Genomic DNA, 26,728 nt, shown 5'->3' on the forward strand with positions numbered 1-26,728 from the left:
CACAGGCTTTCTCTAGTTGCAGCGAGTGGGAGCTACTCTTCGTTGTGATGTGCAGGCTTCTCATTGTGGTGGCCTCTCTTGTAGATCACGGGCTCTAAGCGCACGGGCTTCAGTAGTTGTGGCGCGTGGGCTCAATAGTTGTGGCTCATGGGCTCTAGAGCACAGGCTCTGTAGTTGTGGCGCACGGGCTTAGTTGCTCCGCAGCATGTGGGATCTTCCCGGACCAGGGCTCGAACCCGGGTCCCCTGCACTGGCAGGCGGATTGTTAACCACAGCCACGAGGGAAGCCCCAGAGTGGCACTTTTATGTAAAATACCCTTACAGAAACGTCTGGGCATGGAGTCACACTTTATAGAGTTGAATCTTGCTTAACTTGAAGAAACAGGCTGTGAAGTATTCTCCTTTTTATTTAAGGCAAAGCGCCATGATCTCAGTGTAAAGATGAGGGAGCCAGGGGTAGATGGAGAGGGAGGGGATCCCCCTTGGGTATCACCTAGCTGCAGTCACGGCCCCTGGCCCTCTCCCCAAAAGGCAGGAAGAGAGGAAACCTGACAGGCACCGAGCAGCTCTGCTTCCTGCCACAAGTCAACAAAAGTGGTTTGTTGGGGCTTCCCTGGTGGCGCAGTGGTTGAGAGTCCGCCTGCTGATGCAGGGGACACGGGTTCGTACCCCGGTCCGGGAAGATCCCACATGCCGTGGAGCGGCTGGGCCCATGAGCCATGGCCGCTGAGCCTGCGCGTCCGGAGCCTGTGCTCCGCAACGGGAGAGGCCACAACAGTGAGAGGCCCACGTACCGCAAAAAAAAAAAAAAAAAAAAAAGTGGTTTGTTAATCATCCCCATCAAGTCTGACTCAACTGTTTCTCAAGGCTCAGGTGCCTTCTTATACCAGGAGATGGTTTCAGGTGAGGGAAGAAGTTAAATTGGGCAAATTTGGACTGGATTTTGATATCAGGAAAGTCAAAACTTAGATTGCTTCCCTCCAGGGAAAGCACAGGGAACTTAGCACTGCAGGGACCTACCTTTTTCACATACTTTGTACATTTGTTTCTGTAAACAGGACCCTTTGACATGGAAGTGTTGACAGAAATCTATGTACAATGGAAATAGCGTTTGCCAAAGTTACCTATCAAAATCATGAGCCTGTATACATGCAACAGCAGTAGAAAAACACCTGCAGTGTCATAAGAGTATTACAAAAGTTAATGGACACTTTTATGAGCATATAAGATAGGGAAGTTCTTTGCTACATTTAAAGATAAAAATAGGATGGAAAAAAAGTTCATCATTACATAATCCTTTCAAACAGCAAGATGGAAGGACCCCATGAAGAAAAACCAATGGGCAAATCAGTGGGAAACTTGAAAGATGAAGATATCCACCCCTTGACTTGTGAAAGCTCTTTACAGACAAGGGAACAAACTCAGGAGAATAGATAAGAAACACGAAGAGGCGATTTATAAGATATAAGCAGCTATAAAGATGCTTGGTGTCTAATCAAAGAGGTCCATGTTAAATCAGAAATGCTGTTTACCTAATGATGCTCAGATAGGCAAAGCTGTAGAATGCTACTGATCTGTGGGGGCAAGAGTGTGGGGAACAGGAACCCATACGTTCCCAGAGCCCTACAGTCAAGAGGGGCATAGCTTTCAACCCAGCAGTTCTAAGAGTTTCTTCTGAGAAAATGGTATATGAATAATTACACGCTTGCATAATTGTATTCGAAGAGCAGGAAGTTCCCTGGTGGTCTAGTGGTTAGGATTCGCTGCTTTCACTGCCATGGCCCAGGTTCAATGCCTGGTCAGGGAACTAAGATCCTGCAAACTATGTGGCCCGGTCAAAATTTTTTTAAAAATCGTTTTTAATAAAAAAAATTGTTTTTAAAAAAGGAGATCAAATATACAGTTCAACCATGAAACGAAGGAGAATGCAGCTGTTAAAAGTAATAGGTAATGACCCAAGATGTCTACCTTTGCATGAAAAAAAAAGTTAAAGAGAAAAGTTGATTATGTAACGTGATTCCAGTTGGCATCTATAGACTCATGCTTGGTTTAAACACAGCATCGATGCCATTCCCAGAACCACCCTTCCATGCTGTTTAAATGCTCACAATGAGCTTGTGCAATGAAGGCAACGGTAAGAAGAGCTGGCCCTGGATGGAACTGAATCCCCGACCCCTCAGAGCCTGTCAGCCTGGCTCCTCCAAATAACATCCAAGCTGAGAATCCTCACTTATTTCACACTAACCCTGAAAAGTATATCCCATAGGCCCTGCACAAGCCAGGAGGTTGGAAAGAACAAGTCATCCCGAGTCACAGATGGGGAAACAGTCCCAGCTAAGGGGAGTTCCTTAACTAACTTCCATAGCAAGTGTCTGGATCTTCCTGCCTAAGTGCTCTATTCTGCTAGAAAAGCCTATGGCAGCTGCTTCCCCTAGCCCCTCCTCCTCTTGAGCTATAAGCTTGTCCTCATATGGGGAAGAAAAAAAAATTTAGGTAAGCATTAGTTTTGGGGCAGGAGGAGGAGAAATTCTGGTAGTTAATAGTACTCAGTAAATGTTGGCTGTTCTATACTATTCTAAGGATTCTTATCTATTAATTCATTTTATGTGACACCCCTATGGGGATAGGTATTATTCCCATTTTACAGATGAGGACACCGAGGCCCAGAAGAGTTCAAGAACTCAATATCACACAGCTAGTAAGAGGCAGAGCCAGGGTTATAACTCAAACAGCCTGGCTTGTATTCAACCAGTATCCTGAAAACAGAAAAGATGGAGCTGGCCAGGGCTGGAGAGTGCCTGCATGGTGTCAAGGCCACGGGCCTGACTCAAGCACTGTGGTTCCCTTTATGCCACCTCTCTAACTCACGCCCTACCAAAGGCCAGAGAGGTGTCTGAAACCAAGTTTGACTTCCGCACCAGATTCTCCAGTGGCCAGAGGCTGAACCCAACCCACTCCACCTAGGTTGGGTTACCTTTCCTACCCTAGAAGCTCTACATGGCAGCAAAGACCTTTCCAGACCGACAAGTCAGAGGTGAAGGCCCATGTCATACTCGAGCAGACGGTCAGCAGCACAGGCCAGCACTGGTACTGACCTGTCTGGCAGCCGTGCCCACTGTGGCATCAGGCAGCATCAGGGCCAACAGACTGCCATTCAGCCTGTGCCAACCATCCCTGTGTGGACCAGTCCCAGGGGCCAAGGGAGTGGGAAGGGGGGCTGGTGAGGGGAGGAGTAGCCAGCATCCTCTATGGGAGGCTGGGAGGCTCAGAGGGGGTCTGGGAGGAGCTTGTTCAAGTCAAGTTTAGTTTGTTTGGCCCCGGGAGCTCTGGATTCCCTCATCCATGATGGCAACCAGGTGGCATGCTTCGAGGATGCCCAGTCAGAACTCGTGTGTCTGTGAGAAGGTGACAAGCCTTCACAGGCCATTAGCCCTGCCAGGTTCCTGATTCCCAGCTATTGCTGTTCTTTTTTTTTTTTTTTTTTTTTTTTTTGGCAGTACGCGGGCCTCTCACTGTTGTGGCCTCTCCCGTTGCAGAGCACAGGCTCCAGACACGCAGACTCAGCGGCCATGGCTCACGGGCCCAGCCACTCCGTGGCATGTGGAATCTTCCCGGACGGGGGCACAAACCCGTGTCCCCTGCATCTGCAGGCGGACTCTCAACCACTGCACCACCAGGGAAGCCCTACTGCTGTTCTTTGACTCTGCCATGAGCTGACCTCTCCCTACCTTCTCTTGTCCTGCTTTCTCTGCCTGGAATGCTGCCTTTCCTTGCAGAGAGGCAAAGTCTCCTAAATTCAGTCCTGGGAGGCATTGGACTCTACCCAATAGTAGAGGCTGCAATTCTGGAAGGACAGAGCTGACTCTGAAGAGCAAGTGTCTAAGATGAGAATGATTCTGTCTAGTCACCACAAGTAGCTTTTCCACACCTGCTTTCACTAGGCTTGAAACAAGGGTCTATTCAGCCTGTTCACCTTCTGTTGCCTTCCAGGAGCTTCTGGGCTTGGCCTGGCTCAGGTCCACAAAGACGCCAACCCCTCAGACCAGGGCAACAGCCAACAGCAAAAGAATTACCCAGAGGAGAGGCCTTGGGTTGCAGCTCATGGTGGAGCCTGCCAGACAAAAAGGATCTGAAGGATGGCAGGGCTAGGCAAGGGCCCCTCCAACTCTCTCCCCAAACCCCAGCCCTTGGTAATCACACTGGGCAGAGCTGAAGCTGCCCTTTTGCAGATGAGGTGGACCATGGCTAGCTTAGCTTAGTTCCCCAATGAATTCAGTTACACCATCTCCTGCCCTCACTATAGCCAGAGCTTCCCCATTTTGTCAGCACACCCTGGAGGGCTAAGGCCTCATACCTGCAGGCTCCAGCGTAGACTCCCACCTGTAGGAATCCTCAAAGCCCAGTGGCCCGGGAGAGCTCGCCATGCTCTGGGCCTGGCAATGTCATTGTGGTGACCTGAGGCGCACTGCCGTCCTGCTCCTCACGTGGCTTAGAAGCCAGGAACAGGCCTGCAGACATGAAAGAACAAAGAACCCCCATATTTTGTCCTCCACCCTGGACTCACCTGTAGCCCCAGAGTTACATGTAGTCGAGTAAGTCTTCAGGCCTGAGGGGCAGCAGGCAGAGGTGCCGCAGAGGAAGTAAACCTGGTGGGATGAGAATAAGGTCAAGGCACGGGGCTGGCTTGGAGCCGTGGGCGAGAAGCACTGAGGCAGGGACACGGGGTGTGGAACCCAGCCCAGGTCCACACTGCTGCCGGCCAGGCAGGAGGGAAGAGATCTGGGCATATGCCGACCAGCCCCAGTCCCCCGAGGTACAGAGCCATAGGTGCTGCTTCCCAATTTGGAATCTGTGCCCCCCTCGTTCTGGATGGCTCACATCTGCAGTAGCGGACCCTGCGGGAGGGAACCGCTGTGCCGCGTAGAGCCCTGGCCCCGGCCTTCAGAGTCCCCCGGGGAGGGCCGACTTGCTCCCTTTGCCACCGACAAATGGGGAGAGGGGATTCCGAGGACGTGGTGTTAACTGGGCAGCAGGAGAGCAGATGTCTAGTGCCCTCTCTTCCTGGCCCTCAATGACCAGTGACTGGGGGCAGGGTTGGGGGGGCGGTTACCATGGCTTCCAGAAACACAAAGCCACGGGCAGCTCCCAAAAGGTGTAGAAGCAGGGACTTCCCTGGTGGTCCAGTGGGTAAGACTCCACGCTCCCAATGCAGGGGGGCTGGGTTTGATCCCTGGTCGGGGAACTAGATCCTGCATGCATGCCACAGTGAAGATCCTGCATGCCGGAACTAAGACCTGGCGCAGCCAAAATAAATAAATAAATTAATTAAAAAAAAAAAAAGGAGTAGAAGCAGGAGGAACTGACCTGAACCGGCACCCAGCAGTGTAACCAACAGGTACCCCTTCGTCCACCAGGCGAGGGTCTCTTGGCTCAGGAAGAGGCACGCAGCTGAGCTGGTTATTCAGCTACCCTCCCAGGTGCTAACCAGTGACATCTGTCTACGTCTGATGGAGTGTCATGCATCTATTTAAAATATATAGAGGGCTTCCCTGGTGGCGCAGTGGTTGAGAATCTGCCTGCCAATGCAGGGGATTGAGCTCTGGTCTGGGAGGATCCCACATGCCGCAGAGCAGCTAGGCCCGTGAGCCACAACTACTGAGCCTGCGCGTCTGGAGCCTGTGCTCCGCAACAAGAGAAGCCGTGATAGTGAGAGGCCTGCGCACCATGATGAAGACTGGCCCCCGCTTGCCACAACTAGAGAAAGCCCTCGCACAGAAACGAAGACCCAACACAGCCAAAAAAAAAAAAAAAAAAAAAAAAAAAGACTGGGAAATATTTTTTAAAAAAATAGATCTGTTTTTATTAAGGTGAAAGATTTATATTGTTCAGTAGAACAAAAGTTAATAGTATATGGCCTATGGTGCCATTTATAGATTATGTAGAAAAACCTAAATATACACTAAATGTATCCATATTTACCTTCTGCAGAAGTTGAGTTATAAAAATTCAAAGCAGAGGGACTTCCCTGGTAGTGCAGTGGTTAAGAATCCGCCTGCCAGTGCAGGGGACATGGGTTGGAGCCCTGGTCCGGGAAGATCCCACATGCCGCAGAGCAACTAAGCCCGTGCGCCACAACTACTGAGCCTGCGCTCTAGAGCCCGCGAACCACAACTGCTGAGCCTGCATGCCACAACTACTGACGTCATGTGCCTAGAGCCTGAGCTCCGCAACAAGAGAAGCCACCCAATGAGAAGCCCACAAGCAGAAATGAAGAGCCAACACGGCCAAAAATAAACTACTTAATTAAAATAAAATTCAAAGCAGAATTATGCTGAACACATCATTTCTAGAGTCAGAAGTGAGGCCACTCTGGAACACCATGCCCGGCTCAGGTTAGGGTTGATTGCCTTCACGATCTGGCATTTTCCTTCCTCCTTCTGGAGTGGTTTGCAGGTCGGGGCTCACTGCCCTCCACAGCACTCAGGAAGACCAAGTCCCGTCTGGGGACCTTTGTCCGCATTAGCTCGCAGGTGGCTGGAGGGATTCAGTGACCAGCTCACCCCCGCTTAGCGGATGGGGAGCAGGCAGGAGGAACACGTGCTTCTGAGTGGTCCCCCGCGGGCCCTCTAGGAGCCAGTGTCCAGGAGGGTGAAGGTGGCAACGGTGAAGGGGCACTGGGAGCGGCCCAGTGCTGGTGCAGCACCAGGACCAGAATGGGGTCTGTCCTCTGCAGGAGCCAGACCTCCATGGGGTCAGACTCTTGAAGCAGCCCCACAATAGGGTGGTCCCCCTCCCTGTGGTAGGAGCTGAAAGCCTTGTCTGCAGGGAGAGGGGCTCATGAACTTCAGTTGGTTGTATGTCTGGGAAGTGGGGGTGGGTAGAGAAAGCACAGGGACCCCTACCCTTTTCCCTTGTCGATCTGCAGCTGGAGCCGCAGGGGGCTGAACTGGGTCACAGTGGCTGGATGGGGGAGGAAAGAGGGACGCCTGGAGGGGCAGGAAGTCACTGGCATTGAAGACACAGTGGATGTGAAGCCTGAAGTCCAAGTTGGAGAGAATGGAGGAGAGAAGACACAGAATCAGCGCATCCAGATTACTGTACTATGTGGATGCGACATACGAGACTTGGTCCAGCGGGGCGGATGGATGCCACCTGCAATCACCTGGGTGATGTGCATCGTTGCCCCATCCTCTGCCCACCACATCTTGTCTTCTCGGGACAGTTCGAGCCTGCTGTGCCAGGCCATCTTCTAGATGGAGGGAATGGAGCCCCCATGGGGCTGACAGATGCCCACCCTGTTCTGAAAGCTCTGTCATCTCACAGACCCGGGTTTGAATCTTATCAGCATTTACTGGCCGTTTAACCTAAGCCTCAGTTTCTCCATTTGTACAATGGCGCTGACCCCCTCTCTCCAGAGGCTGTGCTTAAGGATCAAGCGAGGTCACGAGATAGCCCGCCGGGGTCATCATTGTCCTTGCAGTTGTGGCTGGTCTGCCACTGGGTCCCGTGTGCCTGGCTGGCCTGCGTGGCACTGCACACACCCGGTGGGGGGAGGAGCATGCCGGCACCCGGAGATGTCCTGCAAGAAGAGCTGACCCACCCTACCCCAGCTCCGGAGCGCTCGACCTTCACTCCTACTTGTGGCAGAGCCCTGGGTTCGGGCCTGGGCCGGTGCCCTTGGGGAGGACGTCCTACCAATGGAGACCAGGGCCTGGCACAAAGGAGGTGTCAGTACACACCGGTGATTCCACTCCGACTGGAAGGCCTTTCCTCTGCGGGGCCCTCCAGCTCAGTCCTGATGGCCCACAGCTGTTTCCCCTTACGCTTCCCTTCTGTGATGAATTCTGGCTAGCTCCCGTAGCTTTTAAATCCTGATGTCCAAAGCATGACAGATTTGTCCCCTGGTCCCCCTGGGAATACATAGCATTTTGAAGGAAAATACATTTGAACCCTGACGCCAGCAGCCTGCCCCAGCCCTCATGGCAAGAGGGTGGGAAAAAAAGACAGCTGGAAACCCACTCAGTCCCAAGCACAGAATTCCTACACCCCGTGGTTACCATATTAGTTCAGGCTGAGGTTGGTGCCTGGCCCCTGGGGTTCAGAGACAGGTGTGACAAGCTCAGATGTCCTCAGGGGTTGCCCCCTGGCACCCTGGGGTTCTGGCTCGTTTTGCCACCTGAGTCAGCAGGTGCCAGTGGCCCCTTTCAGTGAGGGGTTCTCCCTCAGCTCCTCCCCCACCCCACCCCGTACCCTCAGAGCTTCAGCCCCAGCTCTCTTCTGCCTCATCTGAGGCTTTGCAACCTCTGAGATCAGGAGGTGGCAACGGCCAGGCACAGCCTTGGCTTCTTCCTGGGGCCTGGAAGGGGACTTTTCAGCTTCTTGATGCTTCGTTTCTCAGCTTAGTTCCTGGAGGGATAAAGGTGAGGGCTCTCGAGGACTCCAGCCCTCTCAGGCCCTGCTGTGGCTTCTGCCTGCCAGGCGTGGGCAGGCCCCGTCTAATGCTCACATCAGCTCTGGTTGAGGGGCGTTGCCCCGGCCTGGGGGGCGGGTGGTGCTGGGAAGAGGTAAGTAGCTCATCCGAGTTCACACAGTGGGTGATAGCAGAGCTTGGACATGAACCCAGATGGCTCCAAAGCCTGTGCTAAGCTCACCTGTGCTGCCTTCACACCCAAGCCTGCGGCCCAGCCTGTTTGAGGAAGGTGCCGTCCCACATGATGGAACCCTGTGGCCCCATCCAGATGCCGATGTTGGACACCAGCTGGTTCTGCTGGATGCTGTCCACCTGTAGGAAGAGACAACTGGGGGAGGCCCTCCCAGGGGGTGGTCATGGGCACCAGAGTGGCGCCCACTCTACCTGGACTGTGGTGTCACAGCAGGTGAGAGGGCTAGCCGTGGAGACCACGGAGGACCCCGCCTCCTGGTTGGGGAGCAGCTGGGGGGCGGTGCAGACCAGGTGGACATTGATCAGTGTCCTGCACACCAAGGCTGTTTCTTGGGACACCACCAGGACGAAGTGACTGTTTCTGAAGCACTGGACAGTCGCTGGGATGAAGGCAGATCAAAGAGGAGGGTCAGGGCCTTGGGGTTCAGGGTCCATCATAGACACGGTGCGCGGAGGGCCTGGGCGACCGTCAGCATTTGAGGGCTGGCCTCGGAGGGGAGACCTGGCTTCTCTCACTGCCCTTTCTTGCAGTGGTAACTCCAGCAAAGCCTTCTCAGACCAGACTTTCTCACGCAGGCAACAGACAGGTGAACTACACTCTAAAAGTAGGGTCACCATTTAATATCATCCACGCTGGAATGTTCTAGATCTACAGGTAGGGGTACATGTAAAGATAGATTAACTGTTCTCAGGCTGGGGCAGGTGGTCACCACATCTAAAGTTCTCTTCTGCGGTCCATTCTGGGGGCCAGGCTCTCCTGGGAACGGGGCAGGGAGCAGTTTCATCACTGGTGGGTGAGGTGGGGGAGGAAGCCCTCCTATTCCTTCAGCATTCAGGGGACCAGGGCCTTGCTTGGTTTGGAAAGTGGCACCTGTGTTGCCATAGTAACAGGGACCCTCTCTGGTGTTGTCATGACAGCAGCCAGCTGACGGGCTTCCTTTGAACTTCTTCTCACTGTGCGGGGGATGTGCCTGGAGGTCACCTGGCACTGTTCCTGAGTCAGAGGGTACCCAGGGCTGGGGACAAGAGCGGTGAGGACATGAGAAGGAGCCACGGGGGCTGCAGACCTCCAGGGAAATGGAGGGCAGTGGCCTCATAGAGCCCAGAAAAGGGCTGTCAGGCCACCCGATCCTCAGGAAGGCTCCCTACAGAGTGCGCGCATGGAGGACTCCTCCGTACCTCCGTAAGCTGGCTTGTCAGCGGCTCCCCACCGTGTTCCAAGGTGCCCCGCTGGGGTCGAGCTAGGGTGGGGTGGGTGGGTCGAGGGACAGTGAGGCAGGGGTTAAATGGGCTGAGCTGTCCTCTGGGGTAGGGCGGAGGGGATGCAGATGAGGGGCAGGAAGTGAGAATGTGGTGGGTGGTGCCAGGTGGGAGTCTGGAGTCCAGGTGTGATCAGGTTTGAGACAGATCAGAGTGACCACTGGGCAGCACAGCTTCCGTGAACACCCTCAGGTGGGAGCGCCCATCCTACAGGAGAGAGGGCGACAGGGCAGCAGCATCCAGGCAGAGGAGGGATCGGTGCCCAGGACTTAGTCTTCCTCACCCACCAGCCCACTGAGTGGTCTTGGGTTCCGATGTGTCCCTGGTCCCTGAGGAGCCTCTCTAGCCTCACACTGTGTTAGGGCAAGCTGCTTCCTAGCCGTGGGGTCTCCCCCAGAGCAGTGAGATCCCTACCTTCTCCAGCACATGGCAGTCTTTGTAATTGGCAGAAAAGACCGCGGGCCCCTGGGGCTCGGCGGTCACCCGTGATAGCGGATGGAGCAGCTGTTCACCCCAGACGGGTTCCCAAATTCATCTGGAATGGGGAGAGGGGAGAGAGGGATGAGGGAAGGAGTCACGGAGGCTGAAGGGTGAAGCCAGAGGCCGTTGGACTCTGCTGAGAAGGCTCCCCACTCAGGAGGAGAAGTACCTCCTAGAGGTCTCCTGGGGGATTAAGGCCATTAATACCACCTTGGCTGTTACCATAACAAACAACGGGAGCAGACAATTAAATAACGTGGCCTCCTGGCTGGGGTCCTAAAACAGAAAAAGACCTTAGATAAAAGCTAAGGAAATGGACTTTAGTTATAACAATGTGTCAACATTGGTTCATTAATTGTAATAAATGTCCCATCCGAATGTGAGATGTTACTTACAGGCGGAGCTGTGTGGGGTATATGGGAACTCTCTGTGCTGTCTTCTCAGGTTTTCTGTAAATCTGGGACAGTGCTAAGAAACAAAGTCTATTAACAACAACAAGCCTGGTTCACAGACAGGGGCGCTGCCCACGCGCCCGGCAGGGTCCCAAGGCCTTGCTTGTATTAGCTCATTAGTGGTCGTCCTCCTAGGGAGGGGCTGTCCCCGTCCTCATCTCCTGGAAGCCTTAGCTCAGGGTCCGGACGAGTCCAGCTCAGCGAGTGTTAGTCCCCACAGGTCATTATAATTCATAGCAGCGGGGAGAGCATGTGGCTTGGCAGTTAGAGTCTGGTTCCAGTTCAGCCCCCTGGTCACTTTCTGGCTGTGACCTGGGACACATCATTTTTCTGAGCTTTGGTTTCCCGCTTGTGGATTGGGGTTGATATTGCTTACCTCGCAGGGTGACGGGAGACTGCAAGAGACCAATACCGGGGGTGATAAGTCATTTGTGATAATGACTGAACACTTGGTAGTGATCAACTTTTACTGTGGTTAGCGCGGAGGTGGGGGAAGCTCCGTGGGTTAAGGGGCCGAGCCTGCGACCCCAGAGGCAGGGCAGTCTCTGGGGGGACGGCTGCCTGAGCAGAAGCAGAGGCGCCAGTAGACACAGGGGGCGCCGTGGGGCGGGGTATTGTGCCGAAGCGGAGGGAATTTGCGGGGGGAGGGCAGGGGATAGAGACGCGGGGGGGGGGGGGGAGGAAACATTGGACTTAAGCGGGGCTGGGAAGGGGAGGAGATGTGGCTGGAGGGGGGCAGGGGCTGGTGAGGTGAACTTCTTCCTGCGGGACGATGGGAGGTTTTCAACTGTTTATTTTGAAATACTTCCGGACTTACTGAAAAGAAGTTCCGTATATCCTTCACCCAGATTCCTCAAAAGTTAACTCTTAAGTTCGTTTTACATTGGTTTCAGCGCTCACCTTCTCTCTGATTGTATGTACACGCACACACGTGTGCGCACGCACACACACATACACACACGTGCAATTTCTTCCATATAGCGTGAGAGAGCTGGTTGCAGACGTGACTGACTCTGAGCAGTGCTGTGTGCATTTCTTAAAAAACAAGCAACCACAGTCAAAAGATCAAAATCAGGAAATCGACATTGGTATGACACAACAGTCTAATCTATGAACCTTATTCAATTCGCCTATTGTCCTCATGCTTTTACAGCAAAGGAGAAAGTTTTTTTCCCAGACCAGGTCCAGTCCAAGGTCAGGGTCATGTTCCTTGGGCCTCCTCCAATCTGGGACAATCCCTCTGTCTGTGTCTTTCATAGCGTGAATTTTTTTTTTTTTTTTTTTTTTTTTTTTTTTTTTTTTCTGTACGCGGGCCTCTCACTGCTGTGGCCTCTCCCGTTGCGGAGCACAGGCTCCGGACACACAGGCTCCGCGGCCATGGCTCGCGGGCCCAGCCGCTCCGCGGCATGTGGGATCTTCCGGGATCGGGGCACGAACCCGTGTCCCCTGCATCGGCAGGCGGACTCTCAACCACTGCGCCACCAGGGAAGCCCCATAGCGTGAATATTTTTGAGGAGTACAGGCCAGTTATTTTGCAGCATGGCCCTCATTTGGGTTTGTCTCGTGTTTCCCCCTGCTTAGACGCAGTTTATGCATTTTTGGTGGTGTATGGGTTGCTAGGGCCACCATAACAAAACACCATAGACTTGGTGGCTGAAACAATAGAAATGTATTTTCTCACAGTTCTGGAAGCTGGAAGTCCAAGATCACGGTATCAGGAAGTCTGGCTTCTTCTGAGGCTTCTCCCCTTGACTTGCAGGTGACTGCCTTCTTGCTAAGCCCACACACGTGCACATACACCCCTGGTGTCTCTTTATGGGTCCAAAATTCTTCTCCTTCTAAGGACACCAGTCTGATTGGATTAGGACCCACCCTAATAGCCCCATTTTAACTTCGTCACTTCATAAAGACCCCATCTCCAAATACAGTTACATTCTGAGGTACTGGGGATTAGGGCTTCAATATATGAATGGAGGCACAGTTCAACCCATAACAGGCAGCAACACCCCAGAGGTGATATTGTGTCCTCCTAATTGCATTCAAACCGGAGGCTCATCGTACTGGCTTGTCCTATTACTGCTGATAGATCTTTGATCACTGGGTGAGATGGGGTTGGCCAGGTTTCTCCACTCTACAGCTACTGTGTTTCTCTTTGTAAATAGAAAGTATATTATGGGGAGATATTTTGAGACTACTTAATTATCCCGCCTCTCAGCAAACATTCACCCACTGGTGTGCTGGCTCTCCAATGCATCATTCTTTCTGTCAATACATTGCTTTGCTTTCTATTGTAACAGAGAGCTTTCCCTGATGGGGGGTTTTAGGTGCCAGGGAGAGCACCAGACAGAGGAGTTGAGAGACCTGGAGTCTATCCTGCATTCACCTCTCAGGAGCCAAGGGACCTTCCCCATCTGTAAAATAGGCATGGAATTAGATAATACTCAGAGAGGTGTTTTCTAACGGATCACGGACCTTACTCGTGAGGAAGGCATCTCTCCCAAGTCCCTGGAAAGGCAGAGAAAGAGCAGGGGAGCTTCCTCATGGCCAAGGGCAGAAAGATGCCTTTGAGAAAAGTGGTGCTGAGCTGTCCTGGAGAGAGAGAGCCCTGAGCCCTCGGTCATGACTCTACATTCTTGCAAAGACTCATGGGCACCAGAGCTCATCTGCCTGATGCTGGGTGGCCTCAGCCTGCAGCGGCTTGAAGCAGGGTTTCAGTTCCCAGCCAGGGATTGAAGTCAGGTCACGGCAGTGAGAGCACTGAATCCTAGTCACTAGACCACAAGGGACAAGTGGCCAGTTACAAAGCCCTGGCCCATCAGCTGTGTAGAGACGAATTTCCATACAGAGATGGAAAGTAGTGAAACAAGTAAAGTGTTCATTAGGAGGAAAAGGGTTACGTGTGGATAGACACACGGGCGGGCTGAGAGAGAGAGAGAGTCATGCCCTTGTGATAGTTTGAATCACTTATATGGAGCATTCCTTCCCGGTTTCCTTTGGCCAATCATCTCGCTTTGCCTGGTTCTGAGGCCGTATTTGGTTTATCTCAGAGTCCTCTCATGTGTGCACACACATCTCTTAGCCAAGATGGATTCTAGCGAAGAAGGCTATGGGTAGGTTGACATCACTTACTATGAGATGATACCCCCTCCCTTTTGACCTCTGAGGAACCTTTCTGCACATGTATAGTTGGGAAGGACTCCTTGCCTTCAAGAATGAGGAATATTTGGTCTTTTATCTCTTTTCTGGGCATGGCTCAGCTCTTCTTTTGCTCCTCATCTTGGAATATCTGTCCGCAGACGACAGACTCCGGCTGCTCAGCCTGGGGCCCATTTATCTCCTGCCTCAAGCCTTAAGCTCCAATTCTCACCCACAAGAGACCTTGGAAAAGTCATCTACTGGCTTGGTGACTCCATTTCCTCATCTGTATAATGGGGTTACTGTTATACAGATGAGGTTACTATTATAACTTGTAGGGTTGCTCTGAGGATTAAATAAATAACCCATGTAAAGCACTGATAACAATCTGCATGTGGTAATCATTTGAACGTGATAGTGATGAAAACCACCATTATTTTTTATGGTTGAGGAGAGAGGGTCAGAGCAGGGTGACTTGACTTGGAACCTTGGCTTCCCTCTTGGCCTTTTTCTAAACCTCAGTTTGTTTATCTCTTTCTCACCTTTTTAAACTTAGTCCTTTTTATTTTTGAAAATTGGACTTGAGCTTCTGAATCTGTAAAGTGGGATTAAAAATAAGGTCAAGGGACTGCCCTTGTGGCACAGTGGTTAAGACTCCACGCTCCCAATGCAGGGGGCCCAGGTTTGTTCCCTGGTCAGGGAAATAGATCCCACATGCATGCTGCAACTAAGGGTTTACATGCCACAACTAAGGAGCCCGCCTGCTGCAACTAAGACCTAGTGCAACGAAATAAATATTAAAAAAAAATAGGGTCAAAGTCACTGAGGTGCTGAGAATTCCGTGTCAGCTCTCCACCCCATCTGTTTTTTGTTTTTTGTTTCTTTTATTTTTGATCGCACCACAAGGCAGTGGAAATTCCTTGACCAGGGATCACGGATCAAACCCGTGCCCCCTGCAGTGGAAGTATGGAGTCTTAACCACTGGACCACCAGGGAAGTCCTCACCCCATCTGTTCTGCTAATAAAAGCCAGGGATGGAGGGAGGGTGCCAGTGGAGGAAGGGGCCTTTCTAGGCTGGAAAGACAAGGCTGACGGGGACTGGGATACTGTGATTTATGATAAGAAATATATATTTGGTCTTTGTCCCCATCCTGGCAGAGCTCCTAAACCCCCTTGGAATTTCCTGGGAGGAGAGCAAAACAAAGGTGTCTTTTGTTATGTTGTTGAGGTTCCTTTAGGAAGGTACCTAGGGATGGGAGCTTGCTGCCAAGGGAACCAACCACATGATTAGAGGATTAGAACACATCCCCCCTTCCCCACCTCTTGGGAGGGGCTGGAGATTGAGGTCAATCACCAATAGCCAGTGATTCAATCAATCATGTCTATGTAGCGAAGCCACCATAAAACCCTCAAAGGACGGGGTTCAGAGCTTCCACATTGGTGAACATGTGGAGATATGGGGAGAGTAGCACCCAGAGAGCACAGAGGCTCTGCGCCCCTCCCATACACCTTACCCTGTGCACCTCTTCCATTCAGCTGTTCCTGAAAAACGTTTCTCTGAGATCTGTGAGCTGTTCTAACAAATTCATCAAACCCAAGGAGGGGGTCGTTGGAACCTCAGATTGATAGCCAGTTCAGATCAGAAGAGGTGACACCTGGACTTGTGATTGGTGTCTGAGTAGGGGGAGGGGACAGTCTTATAGGACTGAGCCCTTAACCTGTGGGATCTGATGTTATGTCTCCATGGAGATAGTGTCAGGATTGAATTGTAGGCCACCCAGCTGGTGTCATGGGGAAAAAACCCCACACAAAATCATAGGGACCAAAGCATGTATGGGAACCGGCAGGAAGTAGGTCACCTCACCCTAGGGGCTTGCAGACAGACCCAAGGGAAGCCCTAGCCATGGTCCCTGTGTCATAGGGAAGAACAAATCTGACTCCATATTGGATCTGTTTCTTTTACTTTAACCTTTATATTCTATTGCTTTTGCTACAAGTTAATCACTAAAGGGATTTTGCCTATAAGCTTAAATTATACCTAATGGCCCATCTCTGGGAACCCTGCCACCCAGGTAATGAGTGTTAAGCTAAAATCCCTTTGTTTAGCTCACAGGAAACATCCTGACCAAGCCTACCTGTGAATGGCTGTAGGAAAGAAGAAATTAACACATCCCCTCTGGAGTCTGGCTGGAACCAGGAAGTGTTTGACTTTACCCGCCGCCCCCCACCCCCCAACCTTTTAGTATAAAAGAAGCCTGAGTTCTAACTCAGGCAAGATGATCCTTTGGGACACAAGTCCACCCTCTTCTTGGTCTCCTGGCTTTCTGAATAAAGTCGCTAGGCCTTGCCCCAACAGTTGGTCTCTCAGTTTACTGGCCTGTCCTGTGGCGAACAGTACGAACTTGGACTCGGTAACAGCTGTGGATCCTGTCGGCTGCAGAGATGCTTCCCGAAGCTTGTGGAGCATGTTTAGCAGCAGAAAGTCAGCCCTACTTATCCCGCAGAGCTGATGACAATGAACCTCAGAGAGTCCAGTCATCTGGGAAGCGCTGGGTTCTGGTGCTGGAGCACCTTCTTCTTCCTTTTTTTTTTTTTTTTTTTCCTGGTTTATTTATTTTTTACTTATGTATTTATTTGTTTAGGCTGCACCACGTGGCATGCGGGATCTTAGTTCCCTGACCAGGTATCAAACCCATGCCCCCTGCAGTGGAAGCATGGAGTCCTAACCACTGGACTGCCAGGGAAGTCCCTGGAGCACCTGCTTCTGAGTTCCAGCTCTTCTGCCCACTGGCTGTGTGGCCTTGGCTGGGCCACTCAACCTCTCTGTTTTCTTCTCTGGGAGTGAGCAGGATAACAGTCCCTACCTCAGGCTCACAGGGTGCTTTTGTGAGAATCAAACTAGCTTAATACACATGAAGGGCTTAGCCTGGTGCCTGGCACGTAGGAAGCACCTGGTAAATGTAGCTGTTACTATTTGAAATAGGTGGAGTAGCGGCCCCTCAAAACATATGGACAGGGCCTCCCTGGTGGCGCAGTGGTTAAGAGTCCGCCTGCCGATGCAGGGGATACGGGTTCGTGCCCCGGTCTGGGAGGATCCCATATGCCGCGGAGCGGCTGGGCCCGTGAGCCATGGCCGCTGGGCCTGCGCGTCCGGAGCCTGTGCTCCGCAACGGGAGAGGCCACAACAGTGAGAGGCCCACATACCGCAAAAAGAAAAAAAAAAAAAAAAAAAAAAAAAAAAAAAAAAAAAAAACATATGGACACATCCTAACCCCCAGAAACTGTGAATGTAAAGCTTGTTTGGAAAAAGGGGCTTTGCAGATGTAATTGAGTTAAGAACCTCAAAATGAGATCATCCTGGCTTATCTGGGTGCAGCATATATATATAATGCCTATAAAAAATATATATGTCTAGACTTTTTGGTGAGGATTAACTGGCCTACATGTGGGTCTGAGAAAAGTTATTAGTTAATAATAACAGAAAGGTACTAGTCCCCAGGGTTGTACCCACCACAGGTGAAAACAGAGTCTGGGAGAATTGCATCAGGCCATGAGTACCAGTGGATCCAGATTGGTCGCCGTGAGGAACTGGGGGTTCTTTTCGGGCCTGATCTCCAATACTAGAGATTCATTCTGTGCAGCAAAGCTTCACTGAGAGCCCTCCCACACGTCAGGCCTTCTGCTTGGCTCTGGTGATGAGGAGATCAAATAGGAGCTGTCTCTGTCCTCCAGTTGCTCGTGATGAGGGCAGGGTAGCAGTGGTGTGAAAGTTACCCTGGAGGGCAGAGGTGCAGGATATGAGGTGAGGCAGGGATGTGGGAGGTAGGGTCTGAAAGGCTCAGCAAAGTCTTCGCAGAGGAGGTAACCTCTGATCAGCGTTTTGAAGGATGAATAGGAGTTCACAGAGAGGCCAAGGGAGGAAATGGTTTTCTAGAGCAGGGAGCCAACAGAGACAGTCTGGAATGTACAGGGTGTGGGGATGCAGGGACAAGTGCTGACGGATGATAGGATGTGATTAGGGAAAAGCAGAGATGAAGGTGGAGGCACAGGCCGGGCCAGATCACTGAGGGGCTTGTTGGCCACGTGAGGAGCTAAGCCTCCACCTGTGGGTGCCGGTGGCGTTCGGGTGCTCCACCCGGGCCTCCCACAAGGTGTCATGTGGGGTCCTGCCCCTCTGCTGTGTGGGGCCCACTCCAGGGCCTCCCAAGTATGGGAGGCTGGAGGGTTCCAGGGCATGCCTCACCTGCTTCCTGCTGTGCATCTCACATCTCACTTCCTGTTTTATTGACTCTTTAAAGAGGCCAGAAAGGAACCTGAAAACCTGCTTCCTAAGGCAGGGCCGGAGGGAGAAAGCCCTTCTGGGCTTGGCCCCATGGCTGGGGGGTAGCTGGCCCATTCTCTTGACTGTTCTTTAAACACACTTGATGCCACGATCATTCTCTTGGGAGCCCAGAGACACTGATGATCACAGAAAGGGGTCTTGCTGTAGAGAATGGACTTGAGGACACGGGGAGGGGGAAGGGGAAGCTGGGACGAAGTGAGAGAGTGGCATGGACTTATATACACTAACAAATGTAAAATAGACAGCTAGTGGGAAGCAGCGCGTAGCACAGGGAGATCAGCTCGGTGCTTTGTGACCAGCTAGAGGGGTGGGATAGGGAGGGTGGGAGGGAGACGCAAGAGGGAGGAGATATGGGGACATATCTATATGTATAGCTGATTCACTTTGTTATAAAGCAGAAACTAACACACCATTGTAAAGCAATTCTACCCCAATAAAGATGTTTAAAAAAAAAGAAAGGGGTCTTGCAAGATGAGTGGGGGGGCCTCCCTGGTGGCGCAAGTGGTTGAGAGTCCGCCTGCCGATGCAGGGGATACGGGTTCGTGCCCCGGTCTGTGAGGATCCCATATGCCGCGGAGCGGCTGGGCCCGTGAGCCATGGCCGCTGAGCCTGCGCGTCCGGAGCCTGTGCTCCGCAGCGGGGGAGGCCACAGCAGTGAGAGGCCCGCATACCGCAAAAAAAAAAAAAAAAAAAAAAAAAAAAAAAGATGAGTGGGGGAGGGGAAGAGGCATTCCAGGCAGCAGCAGCAGCGAATGCAAAGGCATGGAGGTGAGCAGAGGGGAAGGGGACAGGGACTGGTGGGCTGTGTGCTGGATCCCGAGGGGACTTGAAGGCTGCTTTGAGAGCCGGGACAGTTCCCACAGGCAGCAGAACCCCCGCAGGGCTCTGTGAGGCTCTGGTTCGTCTACTCCAGGGCAGTACATGTGGTTGATGGGGAGACAGACCCGACTTTGGCTCTTTCAGGCTCTGACATCAAGTTGCAAAAAGCCATGGAGAAGGCTGTGCTTCAGGGACTATGGCCTGTGCTCTGGGGGTGGCTGCATCTTTCTCCAGGTCCTGGGGGGGGGTCACTGGACAGCCCGCCCTCCCCACCTCCCAGTGCCACCAGGACCCAGCTGCCGCTCCCTGCTCCGAGTGCACCAGACACAAGGAACCCGAGTTCTCCATCCCAGCCAAACCAGCAGCATCAGCATGCTCTGGGGAACTTGCTAGGAATGCACATGCCCAGGCTGCACCCCCAGACCCGCTGGATCGCACGCACTAGGGGTGGGGGACCCAGCAGTCTGGACGTCACAAGCCCTCCAGTAGGTTCTGAGGCACATTCAAAGTGGGACTGGCTGGTCTATTTGCCAAGGCCCTGATCAGGTCACTCTCCTCCGGACTCTGAGCGCCACACGGGCCCATCTGGCAGCCTGGGTGTCCTCCTGCCTACAGCACCGGCCCGACACTGCGAAGGGCTCCGCAGGGTTCTCTGATGGCATCTTCTCCCGGAGGCGCCTGTCCTCTGCTTTCAGCCAGGGAGCCCCGGCTCAGAGTCCCCACGGCTCACGAGACTTTTTCTCTCAAGTGTCTGGTGAGGAAGCCCAGTGCTCGAGAGGCCTGACATCCAGGGAAGAGGCACCTCCTCCCCGTGCCCGCCCCTCCCCCAACTCCAACTCCTTCCCGCCCAGGCCACCTCCTTGTGGAGCCTGAGGGACTTGTGTGGGAGGCAGGTTTACACCGTGGGAGTGCAGCCAAGGGCCCTACAGGAACAAACATCCCTGCCTCCTCATCTGGAGTACTTTCTGCGTTTGTTTTAGTAACTTTTCATAAAGTGTCCTGGGGTTGGGAGACAGTCACCACAGTGATTACAGGATTGGAAGCGAGGGCTGGGGGAAGGGGGCAGAGGCGTGAGCGTTTCAGGTGAGCAGGGCCGCCATCAGGGCTTGTGCAGAGTGTTCACCGCTCAAGGGTACCTGCTGGAGGGGCTGAGGGAGGGCTGAGAGCCAGGAGGAGGGCTGGGCCCCACCCCAAGCCTGATGCCCTAGAGCTAAGGTACGTTATAGGAGGAAAGGAGGGATTCTTTTTTTTTTTTTCTGGCCGCACCACGTGGCATGCGGGATCTTTGTTCCCGGACCAGGGATCAAACCCATGCCCCCCGCATTGGGAACATGGAGTCTTAACCACTGGACTGCCAGGGAATTCCCAAGCGGGGATTCTTTCTAGGCCCAAAGAGCAGTCTGTGCACCACTTTGGGGCAGGGACAGTGCAGAAGGAGCACCTTTAAAAAATTCATATTTTATTGCTGTGAAGTTACTTGCCCAAGGTCACCTGCCACACTCCGCTGCCTGCACGGCCTTAGAGGATGTCTATGGCTCAGCAGGTTGGGTGTGGAGGGGGGTAGATGGGGATGAAGGTACTTTCCCCCGAGTGGAATGGAAACACCCACCTAGGGAGGGCTGTAGGCACTTGTCTTTAGAAGACGGAGACCCTCTGTCCCTAAGAGGAAAGGGGACATTACCCTAGTGCTACTGATTTGTTTAAACAAGGCTCTTACTGATCCTCCGTCTTGGATGACAGTGAGCAATAGTTTCCCCATCACATTCTTCACTCAGGATCGCAGTCTGTCAGCAAATTTATCCAGTGCCAGGCCCTGTATTAAGTCTGTACCAAAATGGAAGAGTTTTGTAGAGTCAATCCTATGGGGGTCCCCTGTCCCTGATTTGGGGGTACTGAGTTCTTAACATGTTTTGAGTATTTCCTGGTTGCTGGGATGCTAAGGTTGGAGGAAAGGTCCTGGGAAGCTTGGTCAGCGAACAAGAGTGAAGACTTAGGGAACAGGTCAGTGCAGATGTATACAGTTCAATCATCTCATCCATGGGCTCTGAGCCCAGCCCATTTTATTATTATTATTATTGTTATTATTGTTATTATTATTATTGGCTGCACCACATGGCTTGTGGGACTTTTAGTTCTCTGACCAGGGATCAAACCTGGGCCCTTGGCAGTGAGATCGTGGAGTTCTAACCACTGGACCGCCAGGGAATTCCCAGCCCATTTAAAATAAAAGCTGTATTGCCTTTGCCCTGCAGCCTATACCCATTTTTCCCCAGGAGGGAAGAAACCTGATTTTTATGAGCACCTACCATGTGCTGGGTGCTTTGTGAATGAGGACATCTCACTCAGCCTGGGAGGTGATACTGTCGCTCTGGTCACAGATCGCCAAGTGGGAGCCGGCAAGGGGAAGTGGCTTACCTCCCAGCTGGGCCTGTGTTCTTACCATGGCCCCGCCCTACCTTCCTGGCCATAGAGACCCTGGGGCCCCTCACAGACGGGCACCCCCATGCTGCCCGGGCACATGGGAGGAGCCGCACCGGTTTCTTTCCTGAGGGTGATGGGGTCAGGGGAAGGCAGTCCAGGACAGTGGACAGACGGACAGGACGCCCTCCTCCTCACTTCTCCTACACACCTGTCGCTCTCAAAAGCACCCCCCATGCACACTCGGGCTCACACTTTCTGGCTTACACCTATGTCCCCATGTGCACTTGTACTTGACCTCGGGCTTTTGCAAAATCTCCTCTGTAAAGGGAGATAGGATGAGCTGGGCTGCCGGCAGTTACGTCCAGTCCCCATCAATGGAGATGGATGTTACTTGAACACCAGTGTGACAACTCACTCTCTAGCTGTCCCCGCCTCCCCCCACCCCACCCCTAAATACACACACACACACCCTGGGGCTGACATCTATTTCCTCCCTCAGCCTCCCTCCCCTGCCTCTGCCTGCCCGCTGCCTCGTGTCTAGCTGCCTCCAGAAGCCGCCTGCCTCTGCGGCTGGAATCCTCTGCTCTCTCTGTGCCCAGGTAAGGAGACGGTGGCCCCGGGGCTGGGCAGCCTCAGTGCCCTCTCTGGACCCGGGAGAGAAGGCACAGCTTTATCAGGGGAGGGGGCTGTTACCAGCTAGGATGGCAGAGGGTTGAGTTTACCAAAGACTGGAGGGGACTTGTCGCTCCGAGGAGGAAAGGACTACATTTTCCCAGGGAATAACCAGATGCCAGGCACAGTGGTCAACCATTAAGACTTCTCTTTCCAGACTCAGGAGCGATCTGGGGGGAGGGTTACACGAGCAGTCTTAAGGTAACTGACCCAAGTGCACCCAGCCAGGAAGCCGTGGAGCTGGGATTCAAAGCCAGGTCTCTGACACCAAAAGCTGGTGTTCTCTGCCCCCAGCCCTCTGTCAAAACAGGACCTTCACTGATGGGCTCCCTGAGAACCCTGGGAGGCTGGGGGCCAGACTCTGTCAGCCAGGAAGCCCATACTGGGTGCTTTGTGAATGAGGACACCTCACTCAGCCTGGCAGGTGACACTGTCGCTCTGGTCACAGACGGCCAAGTGGGGGCTGGCAAGGGGAAGTGGCTTACCTCCCAGCTGCGTATGCAGGCAGCATACTCGGTCCCCAGGGCACAGCAGGATGTGCTGTCTGAGCATCCCCATGGGACTTCAATGGGGCTAAAGGGAATGTTTCAGCACAGAGAGGGGATGGCTCTTGTGTGTTTGCTGGGAGTGGAGTTCTCTCCCTTCCACTGCAGCTGAGGGACGCTGGGCCAGTTGCTGTGCTTCTCTGAACCTTTGTTTCCTCTTCTAAAAAATGCGGTCTCACAGCGTCATTGTGAAATGTAATCGCTCTGCAGACTCTAGAGCTTGGGAAATGGGAGCATTTTCAGGGAGCACAGGGACAACAGCTCCCCTCCCCCAACCTGCGTGTCCCCAGCTCCCAGCGGCTCACCTGCCAAGGAAATTCTAGTTTGATATCCGGCACCCTCACCCTACGAAGGACCGTGGTCCCTGGAGAAGGGTGTGGATTTTCTCATCCTGGCCAACAGTGCCTCCCGTGGAAAGATGAATACTGAAGAACACCTCCTCCCCCCCCCCCCCCACTTTCCTTCTCTTCTTTCTCCGTCATCTTGTGCTTAGAGCAGAGGTAAAGCACAGAGAACAGGCTGATTGCTAAACTGTCGTTCCTCCACATGCCTGGGTTGTTCCAGAAGCTTTGGGTAAGTGATTTAAACACTTGAGTTTCAGTTTCCTCATCTGCAAAACGGGATGGAGAGAAGTATCAGCACTTTTCTTCTAGAGCTGTGAGCAAGACAGTACCTATGTAAAGGATCTACCACAGTCCCTGGCATGTCACGGGGGGCCCAGGACAATCTGAGTTCCCAACCCGTGCTATCTGTCGGTCTCCACCTCCTGCATGCAGCCTCCCACCCTGACCTCCTCTGCCTTCACTGATCTCCACTGGCTCCACATCAGATGGTCTCAGGTTCTTTTTTTTAAAAAAAAATAAATTTATTTATTTATTTTGGGCCGCGTTGGGTCTTCGTTGTTGCGCGCGGGCTTTCTCTAGTTGCGGCGAGCTGGGACTACTCATCGTTGTGGTGCACAGACTTCACATTGCGGTGGCTTCTCTTGTTGCGGAGCACAGGCTCCAGAGCGCAGGCTCAGTAGTTGTGGCGCACGTGTTTAGTTGCTCCGCGGTGTGTGGGATCTTCCCAGACCAGGGCTCAAACCCGTGTCCCCTACATTGGCAGGCAGAATTCTTAACCACTGTGCCACCAGGCAAGTTCTGGCCTCAGGTTCTTGATAAGGCTGTGGGTCTGCACATCTGGCCAGGGGCTGGCTTCTCCAGTGCTTGGCTGAGTAGTCACTCAATAAATAGCTGTTGAATGAGTATGAACAGGGCTGGGTTTCCTGGGGCTGGCTGAGCTCCTGTGGCTGCCCCTGAACAGGGGAGAGGTCTTCTGGCCCTACTGGGCCTCCAGAGCCCAAATCTGGTAGTTCCTTCTGCACAGCTCCCTCCCTGCTCTTATCTTACTTCCTCTTAAACTACCAAAGGAGGGGCTGGCTCCACTCTTTGCAGTCAACACACCCAACCAGCCACCACTCTGGGAGCAAAGGGCCACAGGACGATCTGCAGAGAGGCAAGGTCCGGGGGTGCTGTGGGTGGGTGCGTGGGTGGGTCATCCCTTAAATGAACGGACTCCGCCTTCCATTCCCATCCTCCAACCCAGCTGAACCCTTCAGGGGGGCCTCGCTCACACCCCAGTGCTCTGGGGATTGGGAAAAGGAGCCCTTCGTGGCCTGACCTTGGTTCCTATTTCTCCAAGTGATCTTAGGCCATCTGCTTAATGATAATCACAACGCCATTGATGCAGTGCTTACTGCATGCGTACTCTTGCTTGAAATGCTTATATATATGATTAACTCATTTAATTCAACCACCAACAACCCTATGACCTAGATCCTGTTATGACTGCCATCCGTGTTACGGAGGAGCAAACAGTCTCGGAAAGGTTAAGTGTGTTGCCCAAGGTTGCACAGTGAGCAGGTGGTGGGGCTGGGATGTCATCCCCCCACCTTACTGCCCTTGCTCAACTTCATTGATCCCCAGGGGCCTCACCTATAACTGTCACGGGTCAGAGTCCCATCTCCTGGCCAGGGTCGCCCGTTGCCTGGCACTGCCCACCACAGTGCCTCTTCCTCTCCGCCGCAGAGCCCGCGATGTCGGCCAACGTCACGATGAAACCCCTGTGTCCCCTCCTGGAGCAGATGAGCCGCCTCCAAAGCCACAGCAACTCCAGCATCCGCTACATTGACCACGCGTCTGTGCTGCTGCATGGGCTGGCCTCGCTGCTGGGCCTGGTGGAGAACGGACTCATCCTCTTCGTCGTGGGCTGCTGCATGCGCCAGACCGTGGTCACCACCTGGGTGCTGCACCTGGCACTGTCTGACCTGCTGGCCACTGCCTCCCTGCCTTTCTTCACCTACTTCCTGGCCGTGGGCCACTCCTGGGAGCTGGGCACCACCTTCTGCAAGCTGCACTCCTCCATCTTCTTCCTCAACATGTTCGCCAGCGGCTTCCTGCTCAGCGCCATCAGTCTGGACCGCTGCGTGCAGGTACTGCGGCCCGTGTGGGCGCAGAACCACCGCACGGTGGCCGTGGCCCACAGGGTATGCCTGGCGCTCTGGGCCCTGGCCGTGCTCAACACCGTGCCCTACTTCATCTTCCGGGACACCATCCCGCGGGTGGACGGGCGTATCATGTGCTACTACAACGTGCTGCTCCTGAACCCCGGGCCCGACCGCGATGCCACGTGCAACTCGCGCCAGATGGGCCTGGCCGTCAGCAAGTTCCTGCTGGCCTTCGCGGTGCCGCTGGCCATCATCGCCGCGAGCCACGTGGCCGTGAGCGTGCATCTGCGCCACCGCGGCAGCCGGCGGCCCGGCCGCTTCGTGCGCCTGGTGGCGGCAGTGGTGGCGGCCTTCGCGCTCTGCTGGGGGCCCTACCACGTGTTCAGCGTGCTGGAGGGGCGCGCGCACGCGGACCCGGCGCTGCGGCCGCTCGTGTGGCGCGGGCTGCCGTTCGTCAGCAGCCTGGCCTTCATCAACAGCGTGGTCAACCCGCTGCTCTACGTGTTCACCTGCCCCGACGTGCTGCGCAAGCTGAGGCGCTCGCTGCGGAGCGTGCTGGAGAGCGTGCTGGTGGACGACAGCGAGCTGGGAGGCGGGGGCAGCAGCCGCCGCCGCCGCCGCGCCTCCTCCACCAACAACACCTCTGCCTCCTCCTTCTCGCTGGGCGGCCGCCGCGTGTCCCCGCTCGGGCCCGCAGGCCTGCTCGGCTGGCTGCGGGGTGGCCGCGCGGCGCCTCCGCAGAGGGACCGGGCCCGATCCGAGGACGAGCGGGGCCCCCTGAACCGGGCGCTGCGCACCACCTCGGCGTAGGAGCCACGGGCCGGGGGTCGCCAGGCTCGGACCCTTCTCCCCCAGCCCCCGGGAGGCAAGGGCAGGGAGCGACCGCGCGCAGCAGCTTCCCCAGGGCCCGGACGTTTAGTCGGAGGCTAAGGAATCTGCACGTTAAAGCGCCCCACGTGACTCAGTGTATCCTTTTCAGAAACGAAGTGAGCTAAAGCCGCGCTTCTCAAACTTTCTTATGCGGGAGTCACCCAGGGATCCTGTCGGCTTGAACGGGCCGCCGGGCGGGTGTGCTGACAATCTGCATTTCTAACAAGCTCCCAGGAGGCGATGGGACCACGCTCGGAGTAATGTGAGGTTAAAACCCTAAGACATCTCAAACTAGGGTAGTGGATGCCCCAAGGTACACAGGACGCGTCTCCATGGAGCTGTTTTTAGCAGATGATGGGTGGGGTGGATTTTTACATTAAACCAGTGATGTAGTTTTGGAGTAGAATGCGAGAGAGGAAAAGTTTGGGAAGCACTGTTCCAGTCTAACCTTCTCGCTTTGGTCCTTTAGTTGCGCTTTACTGAACTACACGCTTTATCCCACAATCTCCAGGGGCAGGTTCTATTAGCCCCACTTTTTACCATGTGCAAATTGAGGTGCAGGGAGGTTAGGTAACCTGCCCA

General features: G+C 53.7%; 2 protein-coding genes across 2 annotated transcripts; one reads left to right on the forward strand and one right to left on the reverse strand.

Moving 5' to 3' along the window:
- Positions 1 to 3,956: 3,956 nt before the first annotated feature.
- Positions 3,957 to 21,655, reverse strand: ZP1 (zona pellucida glycoprotein 1). The gene is given in 16 exon segments (XM_060105141.1): positions 3,957 to 4,111; positions 4,355 to 4,426; positions 4,429 to 4,473; positions 4,565 to 4,752; positions 6,561 to 6,825; positions 6,916 to 6,965; positions 6,967 to 7,041; positions 8,700 to 8,774; positions 8,835 to 9,042; positions 9,534 to 9,593; positions 9,596 to 9,678; positions 9,989 to 10,078; positions 10,080 to 10,129; positions 10,337 to 10,407; positions 10,410 to 10,457; positions 21,607 to 21,655. Coding segments are annotated over 16 exon segments (1,584 nt in total).
- Positions 21,656 to 22,082: 427 nt separating this feature from the next.
- Positions 22,083 to 26,086, forward strand: PTGDR2 (prostaglandin D2 receptor 2). The gene is made up of 2 exons (XM_060104831.1): positions 22,083 to 22,170; positions 24,858 to 26,086. The coding sequence occupies exon 2, from the start codon at positions 24,866 to 24,868 to the stop codon at positions 26,084 to 26,086; it is 1,221 nt and encodes a 406-aa protein (XP_059960814.1). The 5' UTR covers positions 22,083 to 22,170; positions 24,858 to 24,865.
- Positions 26,087 to 26,728: the final 642 nt, after the last annotated feature.

This window comes from Mesoplodon densirostris, chromosome 7 (assembly GCF_025265405.1).
Source record: "Mesoplodon densirostris isolate mMesDen1 chromosome 7, mMesDen1 primary haplotype, whole genome shotgun sequence".
Lineage (NCBI taxonomy): Eukaryota > Metazoa > Chordata > Mammalia > Artiodactyla > Ziphiidae > Mesoplodon > Mesoplodon densirostris.